The sequence below is a fragment of the Panthera onca genome, chromosome D1 (assembly GCF_046562875.1).
Source record: "Panthera onca isolate mPanOnc1 chromosome D1, mPanOnc1 haplotype 2, whole genome shotgun sequence".
NCBI classification, from domain to species: Eukaryota; Metazoa; Chordata; class Mammalia; order Carnivora; family Felidae; genus Panthera; species Panthera onca.
The window spans coordinates 45,181,658-45,207,399 of NC_138348.1; the positions used below are offsets into that span (position 1 = coordinate 45,181,658).

A 25,742-nucleotide genomic window follows, 5' to 3' on the forward strand; every position below is an offset into this window, starting at 1 on the left:
CTGTATTATGAGAAAAATTGACAGATTCATAATTCGCATAGATTAGGAAAAATCTCATCACCACCCAAGATGCAGTTTCTATATTGAGATAGTAGCAATAAAATTATAATTCTGTAATTCATTCAGTAAGTGACCAAACCACCAGAGAATATTTCTGCATCTTGGAAGAACATTTTATAAATCCAAAATGAAAAAAAAAATTTTAAGCAGCAGCAAATGAATTTAATACTGCCTAAACAGAGTTCTACTGATATATAAAATTTTCATAGGAAATACAATACTTTAAGGTCAAATTTTCTTCTATAATCCTAAGCAAATAAATGGATTCAATTAGTATTCCCTTGTTCTTCGTTCCTTAAATCACATTTTAGTTTGGCTAAAATTACTAAGATTTCCTGTGAATTTATAACATAAGGAGTTATATTGTGATCTCCACTCTTCAGCATCATGGAGGCAAAGTACACAGAAATATTCGTTTGCCATTTGATCATCTCTCTCTACATACATTTTTAGAGTAATTTTCTCTTTAACACAGACAGGTATCACTCTTGATTGTCTGAATGTGCTGTGAAATCAATGACTGATGCTGAAAACTTTCTGAAATAGATATTCAAGATATTCACTTACCTCCCCAAATCCCCCATTATTCATCCTTACAGAAATATTTTTGTTTGGTATTTCTTGCTTGTTCCTTTTTAAAAAGGATGAGGGACCTTAATCTTTAAATCTGTCATTTTATAGATCATGGCTCACTGTAAGTCACTGATATCACAACACTACCCAGAGCAGTAACATCTATACAGTAATAATTACCTATGGTAAGTAGGAAAAGGGAAGAAAGAACTTTTTGAAACAAAACACACACCAAAAATTCCTGACCTCTGATAAACAGAAAAATAGTTTGTGGAAAAATAAAAGAATTGTTTATATTCCCACAATAAGGATTAGCATTTACATAGTTTAGAAAGTCCCAAAATTAGGGGTTTTAGAAATGGAGAAAGTGGGAGAAAATTAGACCACCAGAAATGGAGGGAAAGTCAAAACAGCAATATTAGCTAAGCAATTCTGATGACATATTCAATACATTTAGAAAGAAACCCTGAATCCAGAATACTAAGAGAAATTGAGACAACATGGACTATGCAGAGAAAAACTGGTTCATGCAAAAAAAGAATTCCAAAATAAAACCTCCATCAAACACAAAAAGAATTATTGGGCATTGAAGGTTGTATTTGGACAGGGATAGCTCAGACAGATAGAAAGCACATGGCGGGGGAAAAAACAAGACATGCTGCTTTTAGAAAAGATTAGACCTTTTCTTTTTTCCCTAAAAAACAAAACAAAACAAAAAGATGTAACAGATCTGCAATTAAATCAATATCTACCATTACAACCAGTGTAGTATACTTGAATAACACACATACACATATTTACTTAACATCATTTTCCAACATACATCTTATTAACAAGTTTTTCTTCCTAATTTCTTTGTCACTGACAATTCTCACCTAGTCTTACCTTCAGTTTCACTCAAGTGACAAATTACCCTGCAACCATTCAGCCATTCAAAACATAATTATGATAAAAAATTTGGAGAGGGAGAAGGAAATCTGAAAGGCCATATATGTGTAAAGTTCACAGAATATTTATCAAGCAATAAAAGTACTGGATTGAATACTATGGGGATAAAAAGAAACTTGAAACCTTGCATAGTCACTCTTTGGTTAAAATGCCCTATGAGCAGATAGATGCCTGGGACTACATCGCCATGTATGTTCTGAGTATGTATTCTTTATTATGGCAACCTGCAAAAAATAGTCACAGTCCTTTAGGGTAGGGCTAGCTCTTCATGGTCATCTAGTCCAGGATTTCTCACCTTCACCATTACACACATCTTGGGCCAAATAATTCTTTGTGGGGGGCTGTCCTGTTCAGCATCTAATGGCCTCTACCCATTAGATACCAGTAGCATCCCTCCCCTAGGTATAGTAACAAAAAACGTCTCCAAATATTTTCAAATGTTCCTTGATGGAGATACTGCCCTCTATTAAGAATCACAAAGATGTGGGGCGCCTGGGTACCTCAGTCGGTTGAGCATCTGACTTTGGCTCAGGTCATGATCTCATGGTTCACGAGTTTGAGCCCCGCATCAGGCTCTGTGCTGACAGCTCTAAGCCTGGAGCCTGCTTCAGATTCTGTGTCTGCCTCTCTCTCTGCCCCTCCCCCACTCATGCTCTGTCTCTCTCTCTCTCTCTCTCTCTCTCAAAAATAAATAAACATTAAAAAAATTAAAAAAAGAATCACAAAGATGAAAAATATCAGACTCAATGAAGTTAAGCTAGAGAGAGTTAAAATAAATAACCAAAAAAATAAGGCTATGGAACCATTTTTTTAATATCATTTCTAAGAGTGATGAAATATCTACTGCATTTCAAGAGCTACAGTGAATAATTTATACTGCTTCTATTTGCAATAATGTCATGCATCCTACTCCCCAATGACTATTAACCAGGAAGCCTTAAGATGCATGTTTGATTTGTACTTTTTATAATTATGTTAAGATATATATGTAAGTTAGATTTTTATCTAGCTGACATGCAGAATAATGTAAACAAGTAGACACCACGAATGACATGATTAACATTACTGTAATAAAGAAGGAGGCACTATATTAAGGCCCCAATATAAGATATAAAGCCCACTGCCTTGCTCAGTAAATATCTGAACAAATTACATAATATGAATTATAAGACTTTGTACTTAACATTTATAAAATTGCCTAAATAAAAAACCTTTCTGGCTCTTGTTACTTTTAGACTATAAGCTCCTAGAGGTCAAGGATCATTCCTGCTTTGATACTTAGTCTTGCACGGGACAAACCTCAGTTAAGAAGATTCTTCACTTGATGTTTTCTATTTGGAGCAGACTTTAACTTCCAAAGGTAATTATATTACCTCCTATCCTACACGCTCACCTACAGTATCACCTTGACTATCGCTCCATCAAGAGGTACAGGTAACGTATAACCAACAGAATGAGGTAAGAATGACACTATGTAACCTCCAAGGGTGGGTAAGAAAAAGTGAGAGAGCTTTCTGCCTTGTTCACTGGAATACTCATGCTTGAGGACTTCAGTTGCCATATATACCATTCAACTCCCTCTAAGGGTGCTGTGTTGTAGGAAGTCCAAATTAGTGCATGTGTAAAGACCGCACAGAAAGGCTCTGAAACCACATGATGTGAGAAAGATGCCCAGCCACTCTAGCTGCTCTGAACAATCCCTTTTCTTTACTACTCCCACAGTGTACCTGAGCCAGCCTCTATCTCTTGAAAGACCCTGAGCTAGAACCACCTACATAAAGCCTTCTAGAATTTCTGACCCACAGAAATCATGAGATAAATAAAATGATTGTTGTTTTAAGACACTAAGTCTGATGTCAATTATACTTCAAATGAAAAAAAAAAAAAAGATTAGAAGTTTGAGGTGATTTGTCATGCAGCACAGGTAACAGAATAGATATGAGTACCAGGAAAGTATCAATACAATCAGTACTGGGAATGAGGGGCTACTAAAATAAACATCTAAAACATGTAGTATTGGCTTTAGGATCAAGTCGTAACAGAATCTGAAGGCCCTTGAGGAGACCACTAATGAAACCTGGAAGGACCAAGAAAAGAATGTTGGTGGGAACTTCAAAGAGCTTAAAGGAAGATGCTGGTGAGGGCTTAAAGGAAAGTGAGGAAAATATTGTTGGAAGTTAGAAGAACGAAAGTGTCACTTGTGGTAACATGAAAAATAAAAACCGTACCTAATAAACCTGATCTAGCTGAGAAGGTTTCCTCAAAAAGAACAAAGATGATCATTTAAAAAAATGAACTGAGTAGAATCTGGGAAGGAATGTAAAATGTCAGCCAGGAATCAGTTAAGAAAGAGCTTCCGAGGGGCGCCTGGGTAGGTCAGTCAGTTAAGCCTCCGACTCTTGATTTCGGCTCAGGTCACGATTTCACTGTTTATGAGTTTGAGCCCTGCATCAGGCCCTGCACTGTCAGTGCAGAGCGTGCTTGGGATTCTCTCTCTGCCCCTCCCCTGCTTGCACTCACTCTCAAAAAAAAAAAAAAAAAGAAAAAGAAAAAGGCTTCTGAGCATAGATCAAATCCAGAAAGTAGATGTAAGACTCTTTAAGATCTCAGAAAGATCTAAAATAGTACCTCACAGAACCTTTCAGATAAACAAAAACTCACTCCAAATCTTAAAGACATGTCTCATAGAAACTCTACTGTTGAGGAGGCAGAATCTAAGAGTATTGTTCCATAGCAACCTCATAAGGAACTCAAGATAGAAAAAGGCATGTCCTAAAGAGTTCTGTGGGTATGGCTTTGATGTAATGGAGTAGACTGCTTTAAAATTAGATATACAGGAAATGTGTACAGTTTGAAAAAGAATCCTATCAGTTTACACTTAAAGGGACAGAGACCGTACTAAGTGAATAGAGGCCTCTGGATCAAGACTCAGCAAACCAGAGCTTAGGGGCCAAAGCCATCTGTTTTTATAAATAAAGTTTTATTGGAATATAGTCATGCTTATTCATTTACATATTGTTTATGGCTGCAGAGTTGAGTAGTTGCAAGCTGGAAGCTACATTTAACAGCAGAAGCGAGTAACAGCAACAGAAACTACATGGCCCTTTACAGAAAAAGTTTGCTGATCCCAGCCCTAGGGACTCACAACCTTTTATGGGCAACGAAGTAGGGTAAGAAGATGATTCAGTTGCAAACACAGGCCTTTTTTTTTTTTTTTTTTTTTTTTTAATGAAAAAAGAAGGATGACTCAGAGGGCAGAGCCAAGAGCCTCAGAGAACAACCAGAGTAGGACTGAACCCTAATTAAGAAACCATCAAACATGCCTAGCTGGAATTCAAAACTGTTACAGACCAGTGATTGCGCAAAATCGTCCAGTCATTTTCCTATGCTTATCCATGTTGGGTGTGCAGGCAGCAGGTAACTTATCACTTTCATTCATAGGTTTTCAGACCAACACTTGAGGAACTGTACCTGCAAAACCACTCCTAAACAGCCTCATCTGCAACTGTGCCAGATTCAGCAGACCCAACAGTGGCTTCAAGCTGATGCAAGGAAGGTCTTGGTAGGGGGGGAAGAAATAAGCGTATCCTCCACAAGGGAGGAACATGAACTGTCGTGGCCAGGAGGCTGACCACAGCCAATTGCACTTTCCAAAATGGCTTCAACAATACCTTTCAACTCACTTGCTCAATTTTACATGATCTTGAACATTCTCTACATTCCCTTTCCTTGACTCTCAGAGGACATGTGACTGGCTTGTGACTTCAAGAATAAGTTGGTAGGTAGTGGTGCTGTATCATTTCCGTAGGTAGGTCAGAAGCACACGGCTTCGCCAGCCTGCTGAAATGCTTCTCCTTGAAGCCTTCGGTCACCAGATAAGAAGTTCATTTCCCCTAAGGCTACCACCAGTCCTTGAAAAGACACTATAGGAAGAGATCCTGCCGCCACTTTAAGAAGAGACAGTGATACAAGGTGCTCTGCTGCCTGCCCCCTTTCAGCCCCATCTGAATCTGACAATCCTGTGAAAGTCTCCCAAGCCAAAACTGTCCTGCGGATTCCCTCCTGAATTCCTGATCCTGAGAGAAACAATGAACTGAAAGAAATGATAAAATAACTTCTGTTGTTCTGGGCACCTGGGTGGCCCAGTCGGTTGAGTGTCCGACTTCGGCTCAGGTCATGATCTTGCAGACCGTGAGTTCGAGCCCCGTGTGGGGCTCTGTGCTGACAGCTCAGAGCCTGGAGCCTGTTTCAGATTCTGTGTCTCCCTCTCTCTCGGACCCTCCCCCATTCATACTCTGTCTCTCTGTCTCAAAAATAAATAAACGTCAAAAAAAAAATTTTAAAATAAAAAATAACTTCTGCTGTTCTGAGCCACTAAGTTTGAGATGATATGTTATGTAGCAACACCTACTATAAAGGATTTAATAAATTTTGGCTATTCATTCATTTTTCAAGTTTACTAAGCCCCTTTTACTGTATCAGGCAGGCTTTGTTTTTACCCTGTTGTACTTTTGTGGACGTAGTTTTGACTTTTCTGCTCTAACGTGCAATAACCTTATTAATATCAAGCAAGCATGCAATGCCATCTCTCATAAATTTTACATTTGCTTTTTAGCCAGGAAAGAATGATGCCAATCATAAATACTGCATTTCGCAGATCATTCTAGAAAAACGTGAAAATAATTTTGATACACTTTGGATCTTTTTTCCATGAAGTATTTCTTTATCTAAAGTTGTTCAACACCTCTCACATATTTCAATACTTAACATACTGGGTTAGGAACGTAACGGACAACTGAATCCACAGAAAAGCCCTACAAGTAACTCAGATCCTGATACACTATAACTGGCAGATACCTCACTTTTATTTTTTGACAGTTGATGGAAGATCTGGAATCAGCATCTTCTTTATACATAAATACTCAAATCCTGAACTCTCCAATCAAAGGCTCCACTGTAATGCCAATGTAGTTAAAAAAAATAAATATATTTGTGGTACATTTCACTATAATTCTGGTAAAGACAGTGGGAGGGGAGGACTTTAAGTCTGTGGGGTTTCAATAAGAAAGAAAAGAAGAAAGAAAGGCTATATAACAACCATAAGAACATAGAAAGTTTTTCATTTGTGAACTTTTGTTTTAAACTATGACATTCTCAATCTGGAAAATTAGTCAAAAACTGTAATTACCATATTATAAGCTGAATGGGCAGCTGAGATATTTCGAGCAATTAAATTTTTAGAAGCATTCTACGTTTTTTTCATATAAAACTCCACAATCCACTCAGAGCAAAATATTTCACCCTTAATCCCCTATAGACTCACCTCTAAGTTTTTAAGGGGGAGAGACGGGCTCAATTTCAGCTTATAATAACAATGACAACCTTGATGCTGGACATTTCCTCTATTATGGGATTTTGGAGGATCAATGGCCCAATAAAATGAGATCCACAGTCTCCCCAAATATCCTCAATTTCTAAGAAATGTCCTAGCGTCCTGATTGTGATTGTGATTATTCAGGTTAGTAATTCTAAAGGTAAAGCTCATGCTAGCAGACTTTTCGTCTCTCCAGCAAGCTTCCACCACCTTACCAATACATAGGTGTATTCACTGCTACTCCTCTTACCACGGTTTCTGACCTGTCAACCTGAGTGCAAGATCGAGCAATAATGCAGGTACTGTATGTCTGACACCCTTCCAATAATGAAGCAATAAGTTGTTGGAATACAACTTAATATTGGGGCGCCTGAATGCTTGGTTTAAAGGATTCATCTTGAAGGAATGATTTAGATAATATCCTGTAGGAAAAATAAGCGTCAGAGCATTTTGAATGTTATTTGCTATTCAGAAAAAAAGACCTAAAGTTAGACCTAAAATTCAGCACACGACAATAATTTATTATCCAAACTTTAGAATAAATTAGAGTGACAACACTACCTTCGCTTTTCTGACAAAGTCTTAAATACAAGAGTCTTCTCATTCACAAAAGGCCATTAAGCCTTATCATAAGCATAAACAAATACAGAGTTAATTCATATGCATTTTAGTGTAAGCATGGGTTGTTTAACAGTCAGAGGAACAGATAAGACAGAGCCAGTCACCATTACCTTGGGCTTCTTCCAGTCATCCTGAGGTAGATATCATACAGGAATGCTGGGGCCTTATGGCTTACAGCAATCCAGTAATGATATAAAAGGTGATTGGAGGTTAGATTTACATTGGGCCGTCTGAAGGCCTGTTCGAGAGGATTCCTCTTGAAAGTGGAAATTACATGGTATTCTGAGGAAGAAAAGTTGTGTAACAGCTTTGATAATAACCATGTAATGAAGTTTTGAAAAACAAAAATCATGTTTTTACAAAGCAAAATATTTTACCAAAGATGTCAGAGTTCGCTCAATTAAAAAACAAACTTTTCTACTCTCGATAATAACTAAGAGAATATGGGTATCAGACTGCTGAGCTCGGGTGGTTTTAGGACTGCCGCTATTTATGAATTTTAATTAGATGAATGAATTTTTGCTAAAATTCACTCTTAAAAATCCTTTTAATGTTTTACCTATGTCAGTTTACAATGTCACTTTCTATATTTCACCTCTCACGATAGCTTCTTTCTTTCTGTTCCTCTTTCCAGATTCTTATTACTGTACTTACTTAAAAAAGAAAAGGAAAATCATCATCCTTTGCTTATGAATAATTAAGTTGCTCAAATTAACATACATCAACAAGCTTAAAACAACCCAAAATTAACTTCTGCTGTAATTTATTTAGTTAATACATTATCAACACAATCAAATCTATGATCTATGTTAATACTTTAATAGAAGTGTATATTGAGATATCCACTTAAAAATAACGTTCAACTTGATTTTTACTAAACTTTTACAACACAATGAGAGATTACCAAAAAAACCTAACTCATTTCAGTGTTTTAAAATTCTTAAAAGAATACTATTTAAATAATTATCCAAAAGTTAAAATCACCCTAGTTTTTTTTTTTTTTCCTCATATGCCCTAATGGTCAATCTTTACATTGAAATAAAAATGCCACGGAAAAACCCTAGGACAAATGACATAAAGACTTACTTTAAAATCAAAATTGTTCTGCAAGGGTAACAAAAATCGTTCAATGAGAGGTAAAATAAGACCTATTACTAAATCAATGCCAAAAATATATTTTACTTTAAATTTGAAAACATAAACAACTAAAACATTATTCAATTTCAATAGGCTTTAAGTTATATTATTCCTAATTTAGAACAAGCAACACAGCATACATACTCCGTGGATTTGTGAATTTAAACAGATTAATAAATGTCATAGAAAATATTCTGACAAAACGTATCCTTCTTGCTAACTCCTTAATTCATTACTCTTGGGGCAGCCAGCTAGCTCCTGTGATATAACAACTCTTGTAGTTGGAAGGGATATTGCCTTTGGATCAACAACATCAGGATTGAGAGCACCCACAAGGGAGGAAAAGAAGCCCTGTTTCATTGCCATGGGCATCTGTCAGGGTTGCCACAGACAGCAGCAGAAAAACAGACAAGGGTGGGCCAAGGAGGGAATATACTGCAGGATATTTTTTAATTTGTGAAGTACTGCTAAGGATCACAAAGCAGTACTGGCTAATGTGGCAACTAAAATAAGAATAAATTGCTAACTCAGTGGCTTTAATGCCTCACGGGTGTATTCTAACATAACAACTCAGTGAACATTTGAAGTTCTTTAAGATTTATTCTAACATTCAAAAACACAGGTAAAATCATACCAACTTCACCCCAGTGGAAAGGATTAGTGCTGCCTGTTGTGCAGTTATACACCATGATGTTTCTTGGTCTGCAAAGACAAAGATCAAAGTAATGAAACATAAAAAGAGGCTGGACTTATCCAATCGAAATCTTATACAATATTCAAGTAGGAAGAAATAAGGATGCTGGGTACCTTTTCTACATTGATTATTTTCAAAATTAACCTTAAAGGATTAATTTTTATGTCTGAAGGACTATGTAAAACTACCCTTTTTTCCCTCCCCTACCAAAAAAAATTATTAAAAAAAATTGTTTTTCTTTTCATGTTTTTCTTGCTTATACTAGCAGGACTATCTGTTTTTAAATGTAACAAAAATGACAAACAACTACAGCTCGTCCTATCTCAGAGGCTCTAGTTTAAAAAACTTATGGGCTGAGTTCTCTTTTACCAGAAACAATATACACATATAATTATATCTCTCTTTTTCTGGAATATAAAATGCGGGCTTAAAAAAAATAAGGCAGTTTATTTTATTTTATTTTTTTATTTTTTTAAATTTTTTTAATGTTTGTTTATTTTTGAGACAGAGACTGAGCATGAACGGGGGAGGGGCAGAGAGAGAGGGAGACACGGAATCGGAAGCAGACTCCAGGCTCTGAGCCATCAGCCCAGAGCCCGACGCGGGGCTCGAACTCCCGGACCGTGAGATCGTGACCTGAGCTGAAGTCGGACGCTTAACTGACTGAGCCACCCAGGCGCCCCAAGGCAGTTTATTGATTAGGGAAAAAATATATTAAGAGTTACCTGTAAATGCTACTACTCCCTTTTAAAAAGAGGCCTGAGTTGATTCAAGCTGCTCTAGTGTGCCATCTCCGAGAGTTTCAGATTTTTTATACATTGAGTTTACACCAAGTTTTAGTTTGGATTTAAAAAGCAACAGGGGGTGGTAGGGTTTGGGGGTTTTCTCATTTTTAATCCCGAATGAACTTGTCCCATCCTGTAGGTAGTATATGAAAATTAACATTAATTCTTAATTATAGCTAATGGAACTACTTGCTATATTACCTGTGATTAAACCAGTTCTTGCAATTGGAAGTGGTAATACCTATACATATCAGTAAGGATTAATTAACATTAGTCATTAGCTCCATTTTCCCTGTACAGTTACTACATATTTAACAAGTGACATTGTCACCTCATATACCTATTAACTCCGGAATACCAGGCTGCCGCAAGACTCGTGTTGACAACTACATCTACAGGAACAAGATCTGCAAGGGCATTGTTGGAGGCACGCATTGTTCGAAGAATTCCTTTCCCTGCCTTTGTTGAAATTAAAAAAACACCTTAAGATATATAAGCCAGAATGCATATATAAGACATACAGAAAACAGAAAAATATGTAGAATATTAAATCAATCAAAAGATTTACTTACCGCAATAAAGAGACCACTTGGTCCATTAAAGTTATCAATCCATCCCTAATACAAAAGTTAAAAATAGAGTGAGCTTAGAAATATTATAAAACTAGAGATTTATTATTTGAAATCTACAACCCCATATGTATACTTAGCAGTTTTCTTCTAAAAACTAAAAGACTAGATTCAGGCCAGAATCTCTCTCTCCTTCCTAAACAAAAGCAGTCTGCCCTGAAGTCATTTTCAGAGAGTTACCTCCTCTTCCATTAATTAACTCTCTACAAAGAGAATTTTATAAAAAGGAGTTTATACTTGTCAAACATTTTAGCTAAATTAAACTTGCACAAGTTTGATTCTGTGCTATTTACTGAGGCAGCATCGCGAGATTAGGGGGAAAAGGGAAATCCTCCTCAGAATAAAACAGAGGAAAAGAGAACACTTGTCAAAGCAACAAAAGAGACTATACTTCCTATAATTATAGAGACCCAGATTTTTCCTAAATCAATTCATCTGTTAGTTTATATCATCTTACTCCAGGGATTCATAAATACCGTAATGTCCTGCTTTTCCACAGCAAATTATCATAGAAATGTCTTATACCTTTCTTAGCTTGTGATCTATACAGGGAGAAGCCTACACGTTGGAAGGCTTTCCTCTTTTTGGTACTAAAAAGCAAATGAAATAAAATAAGGTCCTGAATATTTTCAGTTCTATTGCCTTCACCTCCACAAGGGAAACTAATCAGTAAATAATTTTAAAAGCCAACAAATGTTGATGTGTCAGAGGCCAGTATCTTGTCAGTCACAAAGAAAACGCGTAAGGCAAGGTATGCTTTGACTCCAGACAATATCACAGCCTTTGATTTAATTTTTAGTTAAGATTTTTAAAATGTTTACCTGCATTTCTATATCCGTGGCATTACATTACAAATAAAAGTACCAAGAGAAGTGTCTCTATGAGAACAATTTTGCCACAGTAAGCCACGCACAGTAAATAACACCTGCTCTTATATCAAACAACTGCCAACTCTTTTTAAACAGAGACAAAACTTATAATTCTCAATTCCATTATTTACAAAGATTTCTAACAACTTACTGGAAAAGGTTCTTTCCAACTGGCACCAACAATCGATGGCCTTACAATCGCCACATTTAGCTTTGCTCCTTCTTGTTGTACAACATATTCTGCCAATGCTTTCGTGTATATGTATGTATTAGGTCTGTCTCCTATCAATTTTGGTGTGATATCATTTACCAGGCCATCATCCATCCACCTGGTTAACAAGGAAATTGCATGCAAAAATATTTTCAGATGTTTTACTATAAAATCAAAACCACTTAACTTTGCATATTCAAACGTATCTGTTGCTCTGACTCAATTGATTTGACAACTTTTACTAAAAAAAAATAAATGGAAGTTAATCTTACTTTCATTAAACATCAACTACAAGTCCACATCTCCTATATACAATTTCTATATCCAAAAAGGTCTGAAAGCCACGAGTTCTTTCATAAATAATATGGTAGGTAGCAATAACTGATCTCAACTGATCTGTGGCCTTGTAAAAAATACCACTTAGGGTAAATATTCATACACTTCAAATATGTTTAATCAGGGGTACTATCCCAGATCTCATTATTTCATATTGCATAATACACAGAGATTATATTTCCTTTCTGAAGTCCAAATAAATTCCAAAATTTAGATTTCATATTAAGAATTATAGACCTGTATATAATGACCAAAACAGCATACATAATATGTTGCAATAAGCAGTTGCAATGAACATACATTTACAATTAATATAAAAGACCTAGTGGTCTAAGTAGTTCATGTAAAGCACTAAAAACTATTATGTTCTCACCAGCGAGACTAACAAATACTAAAGTAAATGATCAAAATAAACTGAACCATGCTATAAAAATTCAACTAGCAATCTACTATGAAGTCACAAAATTCCTCCAATTCTCTCAATATCTCTGAAGAAAAGGTCCACTCTGATCCTATATAAAAGGAGGGTGATACACTAGGTGATACCCATGGTCTTTCCAATTCTCCATTTCCAATTCCATTATGTATGTACCTGCCTGCAAATACTCTTCCTTACTGTTTATAATGTTACACAGACTTGTACACTTAGTGTATTATCACACTCAAAAGATACCCTACTAACTGATGAGGAAGCACAAAACAGAAATTATTAAGGTAAGCTTTCTTCTGTATGTGGAAGTACTTTTTGTGTGTGGAAGAAAAAGAACCTAACAAAATTGAAGGGAGGCTGCTACTCAACTTAGGAACAATTCCACAGTGGAGAGGAGCCTTGAAAAATGGAACAGTTGCTACATTACAACAACAACAATAACAACAACAAACTGGCTAAACCAAGGAGACATTAGGCAGGAAGACTTATCACTGGGAGTTGAGTTCATAAAGCCAATCCATGAGTTACTCTAAAATTATCCGTTAGCTACATTTCTTTGTAAACAAAGAAAGGAGGTGCAGAATTAGAAGGTTACAAGCTCTTTCTCAGAAACTTAGATGTTTGGATACACCAATTGCTAAAAAGAGAAAAAGTAAAAAGCTTCATTAACTTCTACATTCAACTTCTCCCAGAGATATTAAACACTTCTGACTACTGACCTGTTGAGACCATGAGGTAAACATCTGGGACCATCTAAGAAATGGAGTTAGAAAACAGAAACCAGGGAATTACAAGAACGTCTTGGTAAGCTCTCATTCTTATTTTACTTATTTTCTTACAATCTGTCTGTTTCCTCACACTGATCAGCAGGAAAGCCTTAAAGAAAAAGACTTATTATGTGCTTATTTTAGGAGAAAACCTGGAGAAGCAATGAATACTCTATAGTGCCCTTTGGAAGAAGATAATATGAGAAAGCAGGGGACAATAACTGAAAGTGGATAGGATTTGGGGAACGAAAGAAGGCCTAAGGGAAACAGACAAGAAAAAAAAAGAAGCCCACAGGGTTATTATATGAGGATTAACAATTATGTTTAGATATGATGTACACGGGAATTTTCTATAATTCTAGTCCATTAAAGAAGAAAAGACCCTACTTTTTGTTTTTGCTCTGATTCTGTTTGTTTGTTTCACTTTATGAGAAAGCGCAGCCTGAAACAAATGAAATCCTGGCCATGCAGACTTTATCGTGGATGAGCTGTTCAGAGACCTTCCTCCAACCATCACGCCTGGTCAAAAGTTCAAGCTCAACACTGACTTCACCATCAGTCATGCAGATATAAATCTATACAATAAGCAGCACAGAGTAGGTATGTAATAATTTGTTGAATAAGAAAGAGATAAATGTACACATACGCGTAGGTGGAGAGAGAGAAGAGAAGTGGAAAGAAAGAGAGAGAAACTGAAATAGACCAAGAGACACATATAAATAGATAAAACTTTGGCTCCAAAGTTTGGGGATCAAAGCAAGTGTGTATAAATTTAAAACAAACATACTCTAAAGAATCAATCAGTTTCTTGGGATCCACAGGAGGTGGATAGACTACTTCATCAATATGCTTTCGATTGCAGTAGGCATATGCTGTTGATACATGCATGAATACTTCCAGATTCTTCATTTGTTGTGCAAGGAGAATAAGCTGACGTGTAGCAATCACATTTAACTGAACAGCATCTCTGTAAAAGAAAAAGTAACAATGAAAAATTGGGAAGCTTTCCCAGTGAAAAATTCGAAAGGAACTGATTTCACCTGCTAAAAAAAAATTAATTTCCATTAGGAAGACAGAGATTTTTGTTTCTTTACAACTGATCCCTTAGGTCTGATTTTGTGTATTTTATTTCAATATAAAGAGCATCCATTCTATCCGCTGTGTTTAAAAAGAAAGATTTTCTGATTATAAAATAAATCTTATAGTAGTATTTAAAAAATAAAAGTACAAATTAAAATTTTTAAATAACCCAGAAATAAAAACAGAAAACTTCAGTCTTTGGCTTTTATACATACATTTTGAAGCCATGTTAGACTTCTCTTGCACTTTGATTTTTAGAAGTATACTGTTTCAGGATGTGGAATTACAAAAGAGAAGAAAGCAGAATGGTTAAGTAATTTTAAAATTCTAAGGCAGAGTCACCAGTAAGGCTAAAACAGTCAAAGAAAACTCAGACACATGAAGTTATATTATAACATATAATCCAGAATACGTTTGTTTCCCTGTGTAGTAATTAATCCAAACACTTTAAAGACTAGCTTATAAAATTCAAAGGGGTATTATAATAAAATGGGTACATTTTGTCACAAGATTCAAAAATGATCCATGTATTATTCTATTCTTGAAATTTATTCAAAATAAATAATTTCACAAATGCAAAAGTAAATATGTAGAAAACTAATCAATGAAGCATCATCTAGTAATAGTGAAAGCCTAGAGAGCCCGGATATTCACTATGAATGAAATGAATAAACTTCAACAAAGTAGTATTTTATCACAATCAAAGAAAAGAGTCATTTAAAATAATTATATGACAACTATAAAAACATGGGATATCTGCATGAATATTTTTTAAATATACACATTATAAAAAGCAAAGCAGGATTAAGAACAAGACTCTAGAGTAAGACCTGGCTTCAAATTCTGACTTGGCCTACCTATCAGCTAGCACTGGGTGACCTTGCATCATCAGTCAAGCACTCAGGCCTCAGTTTCCTCACCAGTAAATGGGAACTATAACAGAGTCTACCTACTAAGATTTGCATAAAATTAAATGAAATGAAAAGCTTGCAAGTAATTAGCATTATTCCTCAATAGGCACTGAAACAGGCATTCAGTAAATATTACTAAAGGTAATGAGATGGTGGATAGTTTTGCTTTCTATTAACCTTTTCTATTAAGATTTATAGCTTGTTACTTGAAAGGGGGGAAAAAGTTGATATAATACCAGTAATACTGTGCTAAAACTGGCAAAGTAATACACTGTCGATAACTACACTGATAAAACTGATCCAAAAGAGATTAAGACAAAGTAGTAGCAGGAAGTATAAAAAGGATATAATTACTCATCTAGTTAACCTACTGAAATTATCTTGGAGGAAAATCTTGACCTAACACTAATTTTTCAAAGAAAGAAATAAAAATTCCCTAAATTTTCTATATCTAGGGAACAATACATAAATTATGGCATATCAACATGGTGGAATACCAGCACATCACAAAAATTTTAACAATGAAAGAAATTAGAAATGTGGAAATTGTTTCCCTAAATCAGAAATCCTACGTTTACGTTTTATGTTCAAAGAGAGACAACAAAAGAATTTGTTTTAAAATAACAATCGGTGGTTTTAAGTACTTTCCAGAATTCTTACATTTTCAGTACTTAAGAAGAAAAAAAAATCCAATTATTCTTTTAAAAGGCCAGGATAGGTCACTGATAGAATCTGGTCCACTTGACTCTAAAGCAGGGCTTTGATGTCTATCACCTTTGCACAACAGTGGGGATGGGGAGGGTACTGATTTGGAAGAGGTGTACAGAGAATATTCTGTTACGGGTTCCTGAGGACGGGACAACAAGTTCTGGGTCACCAAGAACAAGAAATAATTCATGAGAGAAAAACTCCTGTGCATTATTTTTTCTTTAAATTTAATAGAATCCGAGGGTTCATGAAAACATACTAGAAGGATTTTTTTTTTTTTTTTTTATGAAATAATTGGTTTGAGATTTACAACCAGGAGTATAGCTTTTTTCTTCCTTACCTCAAGTGAGGTGGGAGGGAATCTGTTCAAATGGAATTCCAGCAAAAAAGACATTTCACAGAGAAGATACAGTCCACTGGACTGTAAGGCAATAAGCTATTTTCTTTTGCATTTGCAAAACAATGAAGCTGGGGAGAATAGTGTTTTGGGAGCAGTACACAAAGGATATTCTGTTACAGGTTTCTGAGGACGGTGACAGAATTTCTGGGTCACTGAAAATAAGGAATAACTTCAGAGAGAACACTTGTGTACCTGTCTACTACTCCTGTACCTGAGAGCCCAAACCTGAAGGCATATTATGCCCCCATAAATAACTTTTAGTATCTCTGCAACGCTAATAATCTCGCTCTATTTTACCACCATTCAATTTCTACTCCACTGAACTTCAGGCTGAGACCCTGACATGTTAGATCAGAAAGCATTTAATACTAAAAATATATGTGTGTGTGTGTGTGTGTGTGTATAAAATATTCTCACGGTTTGATTATATGGAGTCATAAATGCATCTTAAATAACATTAGCTTTTGGAAGATGGGGCAAAATGAACAAATCTTTATAATTATGATCCCTGTCATTAACATGGACATAGAAGCCGTTCCAAAAAAAAAGGAAGAATTCAACTTTAACTGCCAATAAATTTTCTTGTTCATCTATCTTGTACAGACATTCTGGACTGTTCAAAATTTGCATTGATAGGGGCGCCTGAGTGGCTCGTCTGTTAAGCGTCCGACTTCAGCTCAGGTCATGATATCATGGTTCATGAGTTTGAGTCCCAAGTCAGGCTCTGTACTGACAGCTCAGAGCCTGAAGCCTGCTTTGGATCTGTGAGTGTGTCTCTCTCTGCCCCTTCCCCGCGGCATTCTGTCTGTCTCTCAAAACTAAACATTAAAAAAAATTATACAAAATATGTGTTGATAATACTAAGACCTTATACCAGAGAGCTCATGCTTGCCATGACAGACACCTGAGAGCTTATTAAAAATGTAGACTGGGGCACCTGGGTAGTTAAGTCGGTTAAGAGTCTTGATTGGCTCAGGTCCATGACCTCACAGTTCCATGAGATCACGCCCCACATTGGGTTCTGTGCCCATAGCACAGAGCCTGCTTGGGATTCTCCCTCTCTCTCTGCCCCTTCCCTGCTCATGCTCACTCACACTCTCTCTCAAAATAAATGAACATTTAAAAAAGAAAAGAAAAAATGTAGATTGTTGGACCTCACCCTCAGACACCTTGTAATGTCTGAATTGAAGCCTAGAAAACTATATTTTAAATAAGCTCCCCAGGCCATTCTGATATCTCTTTCCTCCTTCCCCACTTCTGAGAAAATGCTTCCTAAGTGAGATCTCACCACTACTACTGCTGATTTTTTTTTCTTAATTTAATGAAGATGCAGACACAGATGTCTAGGGACCAATTAATCAATCTTAAGGTAAGAGACCCAGACGTCTATAATTTAAAATCATACCCAGAGGTCTTGCTACAAATTAAGATTCCCGGGTACTATCCCAAACCAGAGGGTCTGAATTTTGCAAGTATAGTCTAAGATTCTGCATTTTTAACACATTTTCCAGGAATTCCTAAGATTCATAATGCATTCTTAAGTGGAGAGTTGATGCCCTTAGACTCAACTTAGCTTCTTGATCTCTTCTCATCATCCATCTTCACTTCTACTCCTTTCTTGACACCTACTCTCCTATTCATAAAGTTCATAGTCACATATTCTCATGTTCCAATTGCTACATCTCTGACATCTCACACTAGTTTCTTGATACTCTCCTACTCTCAACTCCACAGGCCCTGTCCGACCTTCACTTTCCTTATTACCTTAGGGGCACCAAAACCCAGGATCAACTATTTAAGAAACTCCCTTCATTATCCTCAAAATCACTCTCTCCTCATCTTTCTCAGGTCAGTATTTCTTTATAATGCATAATCTTGATACCCACTTTTTCCCACCTCAAGGTTTATAAACCACCATATCTAAAACTAAATGAGCTCTACTGCCTCTCAATTCTCACAGCACTTAATGTATGCTCTTCAGTAACTCCTTATTTTCTACGCTTTATTATGGTTATTTAAGCAATCTATCTCCCTTATTAGACTATATGGACTTTGCAAACAGGATCTCTGTGCAATTTATCTTGGTTTCTCCCAAAATACTGGGTATAATATTGGAAGTATAATCTGGGTTATTTTTTGCCCTGGCAATAAAGGCTTTGTGCCATTTTTTATTTGTGGGTTAACTTAAAAAATGATTATAAAGAGTAACTGTTTTTTAAACAGTTATTATATACCAACCTACGGTATTTAAAAAAAAAAAATTAATCTTTATTTATTTTTGAGAGAGAGACAACGTGTGAGGCAGAGAAGGAGCAGAGAGAGAGGGAGACACAGGATGCAAAGCAGGCTCCAGGCTCCGAGCCATCAGCACAGAGCCTGACACGGGGCTCAAGCTCACGAACTGTGAGATCATGACCTGAGCCAAAGTCGGATGCTCAACCAACTGAGTCACCTAAGCGCCCCCCTAAACTATGGTATTTTAGAATGTATGGCCCAAATCTAATGTTGCAATATTCCCACTTACATGTTAATATCCATTAAAACTGCTTACCAGAAAACAATAATTTCAATGTAATGACTAAGGTTAGGTCAGTAAATATAGATGCCTTGACAAGGCAACAGAGTTTATAATTCATCTATAATGCCCATTCCACTATGAGATCGCTAGTAAAAGAGAGAATAATGTAAAGATTTCCCTTTCGTTAATGGTAGCCCCGTATACCCTAGGGAGGATAGACAGAGGGAGAAGGTTCCTTGAAAATTTGGTTCGTAAGTCACTTTGAGGAGTTTCATCCTAATTAATGTTGCCAGTCTGCAAATCAATTTCCCATTTAAAAGCACCTACAGCACAATTATCCAATAAACATATACCTGTTTTTCTTGAAAACAGTTTCATAAGGCTGTGTGAATTTTCTGTTGGTTATGAAAAATAATGAAAGCTAGAACTATGGGGGGAAATATCTGTTAGGTTGACTATTTAATACTAAAAACCTACCTGTAATCACACTATCCAAAGATAAGTGGCAAGTATCGAAAGATGTTATCTAAATACACATATATGTACACACATCTTTTATGAAAGTGAGATTCTACCATACCTCTACTAAGATTCTTTTGTCACTTTTGAATCATGAACACATAACGGCTGCAGAGAAACAACTAAAAATAAATAAATTATTATCACCAGATAATAAAAGATAAAGTCAAAGTTAAAACTAAGGTATGTAATTCCAAAGCTCATGTCCTTTCTGGTACACTCAAGTATAAAATGGACTTGCCCACGATATCACAGTGGTAACATTAGCACAGAATAAAATAATGCATGAGAAAATACCCTGAAAACTATAAAGTACAATTAAAGAAATGTAAGTGACTACTACAGTGCCCTCACCTGGAACATAGGCAAAACATATTTTAATGCTTTGGCACTGAACTGTCACATTATATATATATAGTATCAATTAAGGTTTATACTTCTATATAGAAGACTTGATGAGAAATAATCTCAAAACCCTTTATAATCAAAATTTAACTTAAAAACATTCTAGGAAGGCCTTCAAGTAATTGTGAAACCTAAAATAATCTGCACCACTTTAACTGGCATACAATCGACCATACAATTAGATTAACATTATAAAATGGTATTTTTGAACATACCATCAAAAAGAATCCTTTGAATAAGCACCATTTTTCGAAGTACATATTTGTTAGACTTTTTTTAAAAAAAGTAAACATTTAAAAAGCTTTTTTCTTGAAAAGGCATCTGGACAGGGGCGCCTGGGTGGCTCAGTCGGTTGAGCACCCGAATTCGGCTCAGGTCATGATCTCGCAGTCCGTGAGTCTGAGCCCCTCATCGGGCTCTGTGCTGACAGCTCAGAGCCTGGAGCCTGTTTCAGATTCTGTGTCTCCCTCTCTCTGCCCCTTCCCTGCTCATGCTCCGTCTCTCTCTGTCTCTCACAAATGAATAAATGTTAAAAAAAAAATTTTTTTTTTTAAAAAAAGAAAAGGCATCTGGACAGAAGTCCAGGTTATTTTTCTAATTAAACTCATGTCCAATGTAGCCTATCCCTAACACTGCTACCAAGTTTTTTAAAAAAACACAAGGTATGACTTAAGTTTATAAGCCATTTTATCTTATGCTACAAAACCTGAGCCTAATTTTTTTCTAATTTTCAGATGGGTATGTGTGGAGTGGAAAAATAAATCTGCTGGGGTATAGGTTTCTGAAAAAGTGGAGGAAGAGGAAACAAACACTATTAGTTGTTAAAACTAACACTCCTACTGAAGGTAAATTTCTCTTTCTTCTACTCTGTGTTTCCCTGCCCTACACTTAAATTCATGGCAACTTCTTCTAATACACAGACACTAGCTATCCAATGTTTTTAAATTGATAACAAGGAGAAAAACTCCTTTAACACTCTTTAGGTCACCAAAAGCTACAATTGACACAGGGCAAACAGTTTCAAATCACTTTCAAAACAATTTGACTAAAAAGAATTCAAATAGATCTTTTAACTATGTTGAAGTTCACATATCATATAATATCTTTACTTACCTTAAATTTTCATTAAACCTTACTGTAGCTGCACAGTGGAATATAATATTGATAGAATCTATGATGATCTCTTTATCTTCTTCACTAAGAGCCAGTTTAGGTTGGGTGAGTTCACTGTTGATCGCTATAACTTTCTCTCTAAAATCTGGATTTTCATCTCTCAATCTGTCAAAGAGCTATCCAAGGGGAAAAAGTATTTTAAGGCAGTATTTTTCAACTTTCTAAAACCCATTAGCACCCCACCAAGGATCGCTATTCTTAAAATGCCAACTAAGTTCATCCTAAAATTTCTATTCTTAATTGCCATCATTCTGTATATAAAACACCCTATGAAGCCTACATTATTATCCCCATTTTACAGATGAGGAATCTGAGATATACAGAGGTTAAGTAACTTGCCAAGGACACAGAGCTGGTAGTGTGCAGAGTTAAATCTGAACTGTTCACGCCTTTGCTGACTAGATTATATTGTCCCTCAGACTTAAACAGTACAGACATTAGGACAATGTTTAAAATGACCATTCAAATTTCTAAAATCCAGATCTTAATATATCACTTCATTTTATTTTTGGTTTTATTCCATTTCAGTTGATTACAGTACAATACCATTATTCGTAGTCTACATAAAATCTGAGACCAAAGTTTAAGGGGAAAAAAAAGTACGTTGAAGGAAAAAAAATACTGGTAAGCAAATATGCAGATTAGACTCTGGGACAAACTTGAGAAATAGCATATATACAGGATTCTAACCCAAAAATTCAATATTATTTAAGTATTCCAGAAGGAATGAATTAACTAAAGATTCAGTTAGATCCCAAAATGATTACAGTGTAAAGGCACATTCAGTTGTGAGTCAAATTTAATTTTTCATCCCAGATTTCACAGAAGAGCACTGATGCTATCTCCAGATCCCTCCTCTATTACACTTTGACTCTCCATTTCATTTCAAGTCCATACTTGCAGTTTAAGCAGAGATTCTCGATCTGGAAAGAAAGTCTATAGACAGCACATATAATTTTCACTTTCACTTCCCTTCTACTACTGTTAGCTAGTGACTTCAATATTAATGTGTTCTTATATTAATTATTACATATCTACCAAGTACTTCATATGAGCCAGGCACCTTCTAGACACTGAGAAAACAAAGCAATAATCTTTGCCTCAAGCTCTTTAGAGTCTGATTGGAAAAATCAGACAAACGAACAATTAATATACAGTGTTAAAGGTAATAAAATAGGGTAATATTACAGTGCTATGGGACTGTATGGGAGAAACAACTAACCGAGCTGGGGAAGGACCAGAGATTATAAAGTTGAAGAACAGTGTTCCAGGCACAGAAAGCAGCATGTATAACCACCTGAAAGTGAGACAGCATTTATGTTTGGGGAGTTAAAAAGAAGTCAGTATGACTTGGCCAATGACTCAACATGAGGGATAAGGAAATGTGAACTCCACAAGGACAGGGACCACATCTACTTTGCTCAGCACACAGGTCGTAAATAGCCGAGCGCCTGGCAAGATGCGGACATGATGAACACTTGTTAAGTGAATAAATTCATTAGGTGGAAAATACTGGAAGAGCAAGAAGTACAGTTATGGAGATACAAGTTCAGTTTTCTGAAGGATGGGTGTGAAGTGCCCATGTGGCATCCAGAAGACAGGTCTAGTAGAAACAACTGGCTCCGTGGGTCTGGGAGTTTAGGGGAGAGAAGAGCCAGGCCACCCAAATAGACTTTACTACCCCCACACAGGTAGCCCTGGGAATAGAAGACCACCCAGGTAGCAGCAGTGATGAGCACCCAAGGTCCAGACTAGATGAAGCTTTTTCCAAATCTAATTTAAAATACAACCATTTGTCTCACATAAAACAGAAGGTGCTGAGTAATCACCTAACTGGATCTAGACGAGATCAAGGCCTAGGACAGAACTCTGGAGAATATCAATATTTAAGGGGCAAGCAGAAAAAAATCAACCTGAGGAATGATCAGAAAAGTACTTTTAACACCTTGAATTTACATTTTTCATTCTCCCAGATTGCCAAGGACCTTTTAACTCCCCATCGTATCAGATATCTCCACCACCAAGACAGGCTCATGCTGTTTCACAAGTTACATCTCAAACCTGATACTCTTCCCTTTCTAGCTATTTATTCAATACTATGTCTTCCGGTGCTTTTAATTCACCGGTACCCTAATTAGTTCCTCCTTTACTATGTTCACTAATGCCCTCTTTGATATACTTTATTCCCTTTCTAGAATTTATTTTGTGGTTAATTATTTTAGTTAATCATCACCATCTTAATGGAGTTTCCTTTCCCAGAGACATTCATCAGTGGTTCTCACCTTGGGGAAATTGTACCCCCCAGGGAACATCTGGTGACATCTGGAGACATTTTTGATTGTCACGACTGGGAGTGTGGGGGGAAGGGGCTTCTGGCATCTAGCAGGTGGAGTCAAGAATGCTGCTGATCACCCTACAATGCACAGGACAACTCCTGATAATGAAAAATTATCCTGTCCAAAATGTCAATAGTTTGAGAAACTGTACTATAAGACAATGTCCCACTACAGCATATGCTCCTAGCCTATGCTCTTTACTCCTGTTTCAAAATCATAGCAGGCTTTACCTTTAAGTTTCTTACTAACTTCAAGTGCGCATTCATTGATACTTGACATAAAAAAAAACTCATCTTATTGATTTACTAGCAATGCTATACACATAATGGGGAATGAGTAGCCTAGGATTAAGTGGCAGGATGGATCAGGAAGGAATTAAAGGCATAGATAAAATGACACAATTTTATGGATTACTTTAGTCAAAATTTAGACAAATATATGAGGACAAAGTATCTTTATATTGAAAATAATGGTCATATGTTTTGGTTAAGTCACATAAGTTCAATAAATTGCAGGCTTTAATAAGTGTAAGGTATGCTTTCTCTTTACAAATTAGACTTATTGTGGAGAAAAGTCTTTAGATCCACTGCCCTGGAGGTCCCAGAGGAGATGCCCAAATCTTTGACATTTTACCCGAGCCCCAATTCCAACCAAGACATTAACTTCAATAACTGTTCCTATTTGGTCTCTCTTGACACTTCTATACCCTCTCTTCTCTCTTAAAAACTCTCTAACTTGTAGGCAATCTTCATTATGGCAAGGATTCTATCTTATTTATCCCTCCATTCAACCCCCTACATCAATCAAGTTCCCAGCACTGAATATGCATAGTAAATGTTTTCTGAAATATAAAAAATGAGTAACAATGAATCACCTCCCACTAGGGGAGGGAGTAATCAAGAAGGGAATTAAAGCATACTAATTACAAGTGATTAAAAGGTACTAGATAATACCTAATAACTAAAAACTTACATAGCTACTGTACTAAACTTACTATCAATGAATGTCAGATAATCTAATTCATTCATTCTGAGAGAATTCAAAGCTTAGGATTATGAAATAATTTTACTCCAGCTCATTTCCATTTTTTTCTTAGCAATATTTTTCTAAAGGTTCAAAATACATGACATATTCTCATATCCTATATTACCCCTCTGTCATCATGTTATTTGTCCAATAATAATATGTGACTTTTCTACTTCCTAATACTGTTATGGGAAGCAATCAGTGCTTACAAATTTTTAAGTGTTATCACAGCACAGTGTTTCACAGCACATTAGGTAGTTAGAAACTACGTCTTCGTTATTATTATTCTGAATACTATTTAAAATATTTAGTAATTACAAACAATATGTTCCAAATATTCTGAAAACACATTAAGTATGTACCATATAGCTATTTTAGAACTTGTTATACAATTTTGCCCATCACAGAGGAAACCTTCCTTTCTCCTACTGATCACAAGTCATATCCCATTTATTACCATCCTGCACGACTGTTTTTTTGGTACTAATTTTTTCAGGACACTGAAGAAATAAACTGAACTGTTGATGATTACAGTAATTATACATACACACGTTCTTTTCTTTCTTCCAAGTGATCATTTTCTACACTTACCTTGCCACTAATAACTTCTTCTACTCGCTCTTGGGGTGTCTGTCCCGCTTTCTGCCTCACCAAAACATATACTGAATTCACCTTAGGACAAGACCTCAGCAACTTTTCCAGAAGTACCTTCCCTAGGAAACCGGTAGCTCCAGTGAGGAGGACATTCTTGCCTTCATAGTACTCTGGGATTGAAACCATTCTGATCCTAAGGAAAACACAGCAAATAAAGATCAGTTCAAAGATTTGTTACTTCTTATGCACTAAAAATCTCTTGCTATTCAAATAAACAGGCAAAAGTAAAAGTTGAATATTAGCAAAAGGGGACTTTAACCTCTGGTTAACTGTAGTAAAGTGGAAAGAATAACGAACTGCAAAAGTGATTTCTGGCCCCTGTGTTTTCCACCTGGATCACCTCAGACAAGTCACTCACCTTCTCTGGGCCTAGGTTTCTTTAGTCCAGTATGTACTAAATGACTTCTAAAAATTCCTTCCAGCAATAAGAACTCAAATCTTCACTTAAACCTCAGTTAAACCCTACACACAAATGAATTCTATTTCACTGTCTCCAAAAGGATTTATAACACCAAATAGAGGTCAGCAGCAAGACTCAACTGTCTAGCTTGTATAACATGGCGGGGTATCATATTCGC

At 36.1% G+C, this 25,742-nt stretch overlaps 1 protein-coding gene across 7 annotated transcripts in view; it reads right to left on the reverse strand.

Annotated features, from left to right (window-relative positions):
* The window catches only part of FAR1 (fatty acyl-CoA reductase 1), a 77,816-nt gene that overhangs the window by 12,224 nt on the left and 39,850 nt on the right, over positions 1 to 25,742 (reverse strand). For 6 of the 7 annotated variants that reach the window (XM_060606067.3, XM_081790304.1, XM_060606064.3 and 3 more), the window contains 8 exons: positions 25,102 to 25,297; positions 21,089 to 21,264; positions 14,222 to 14,401; positions 11,842 to 12,019; positions 10,765 to 10,809; positions 10,533 to 10,651; positions 9,348 to 9,415; positions 7,687 to 7,858 (listed from right to left, as the gene is read on the reverse strand). In XM_060606067.3, the coding sequence (XP_060462050.1) occupies positions 7,687 to 7,858; positions 9,348 to 9,415; positions 10,533 to 10,651; positions 10,765 to 10,809; positions 11,842 to 12,019; positions 14,222 to 14,401; positions 21,089 to 21,264; positions 25,102 to 25,290 (1,127 nt within the window). In that variant the 5' untranslated portion in view covers positions 25,291 to 25,297. Of the gene's footprint in view, positions 1 to 7,205; positions 7,378 to 7,686; positions 7,859 to 9,347; positions 9,416 to 10,532; positions 10,652 to 10,764; positions 10,810 to 11,841; positions 12,020 to 14,221; positions 14,402 to 21,088; positions 21,265 to 25,101; positions 25,298 to 25,742 lie in introns of all 7 variants that reach the window. The other variant, XM_060606063.3, reaches the window with a different exon arrangement.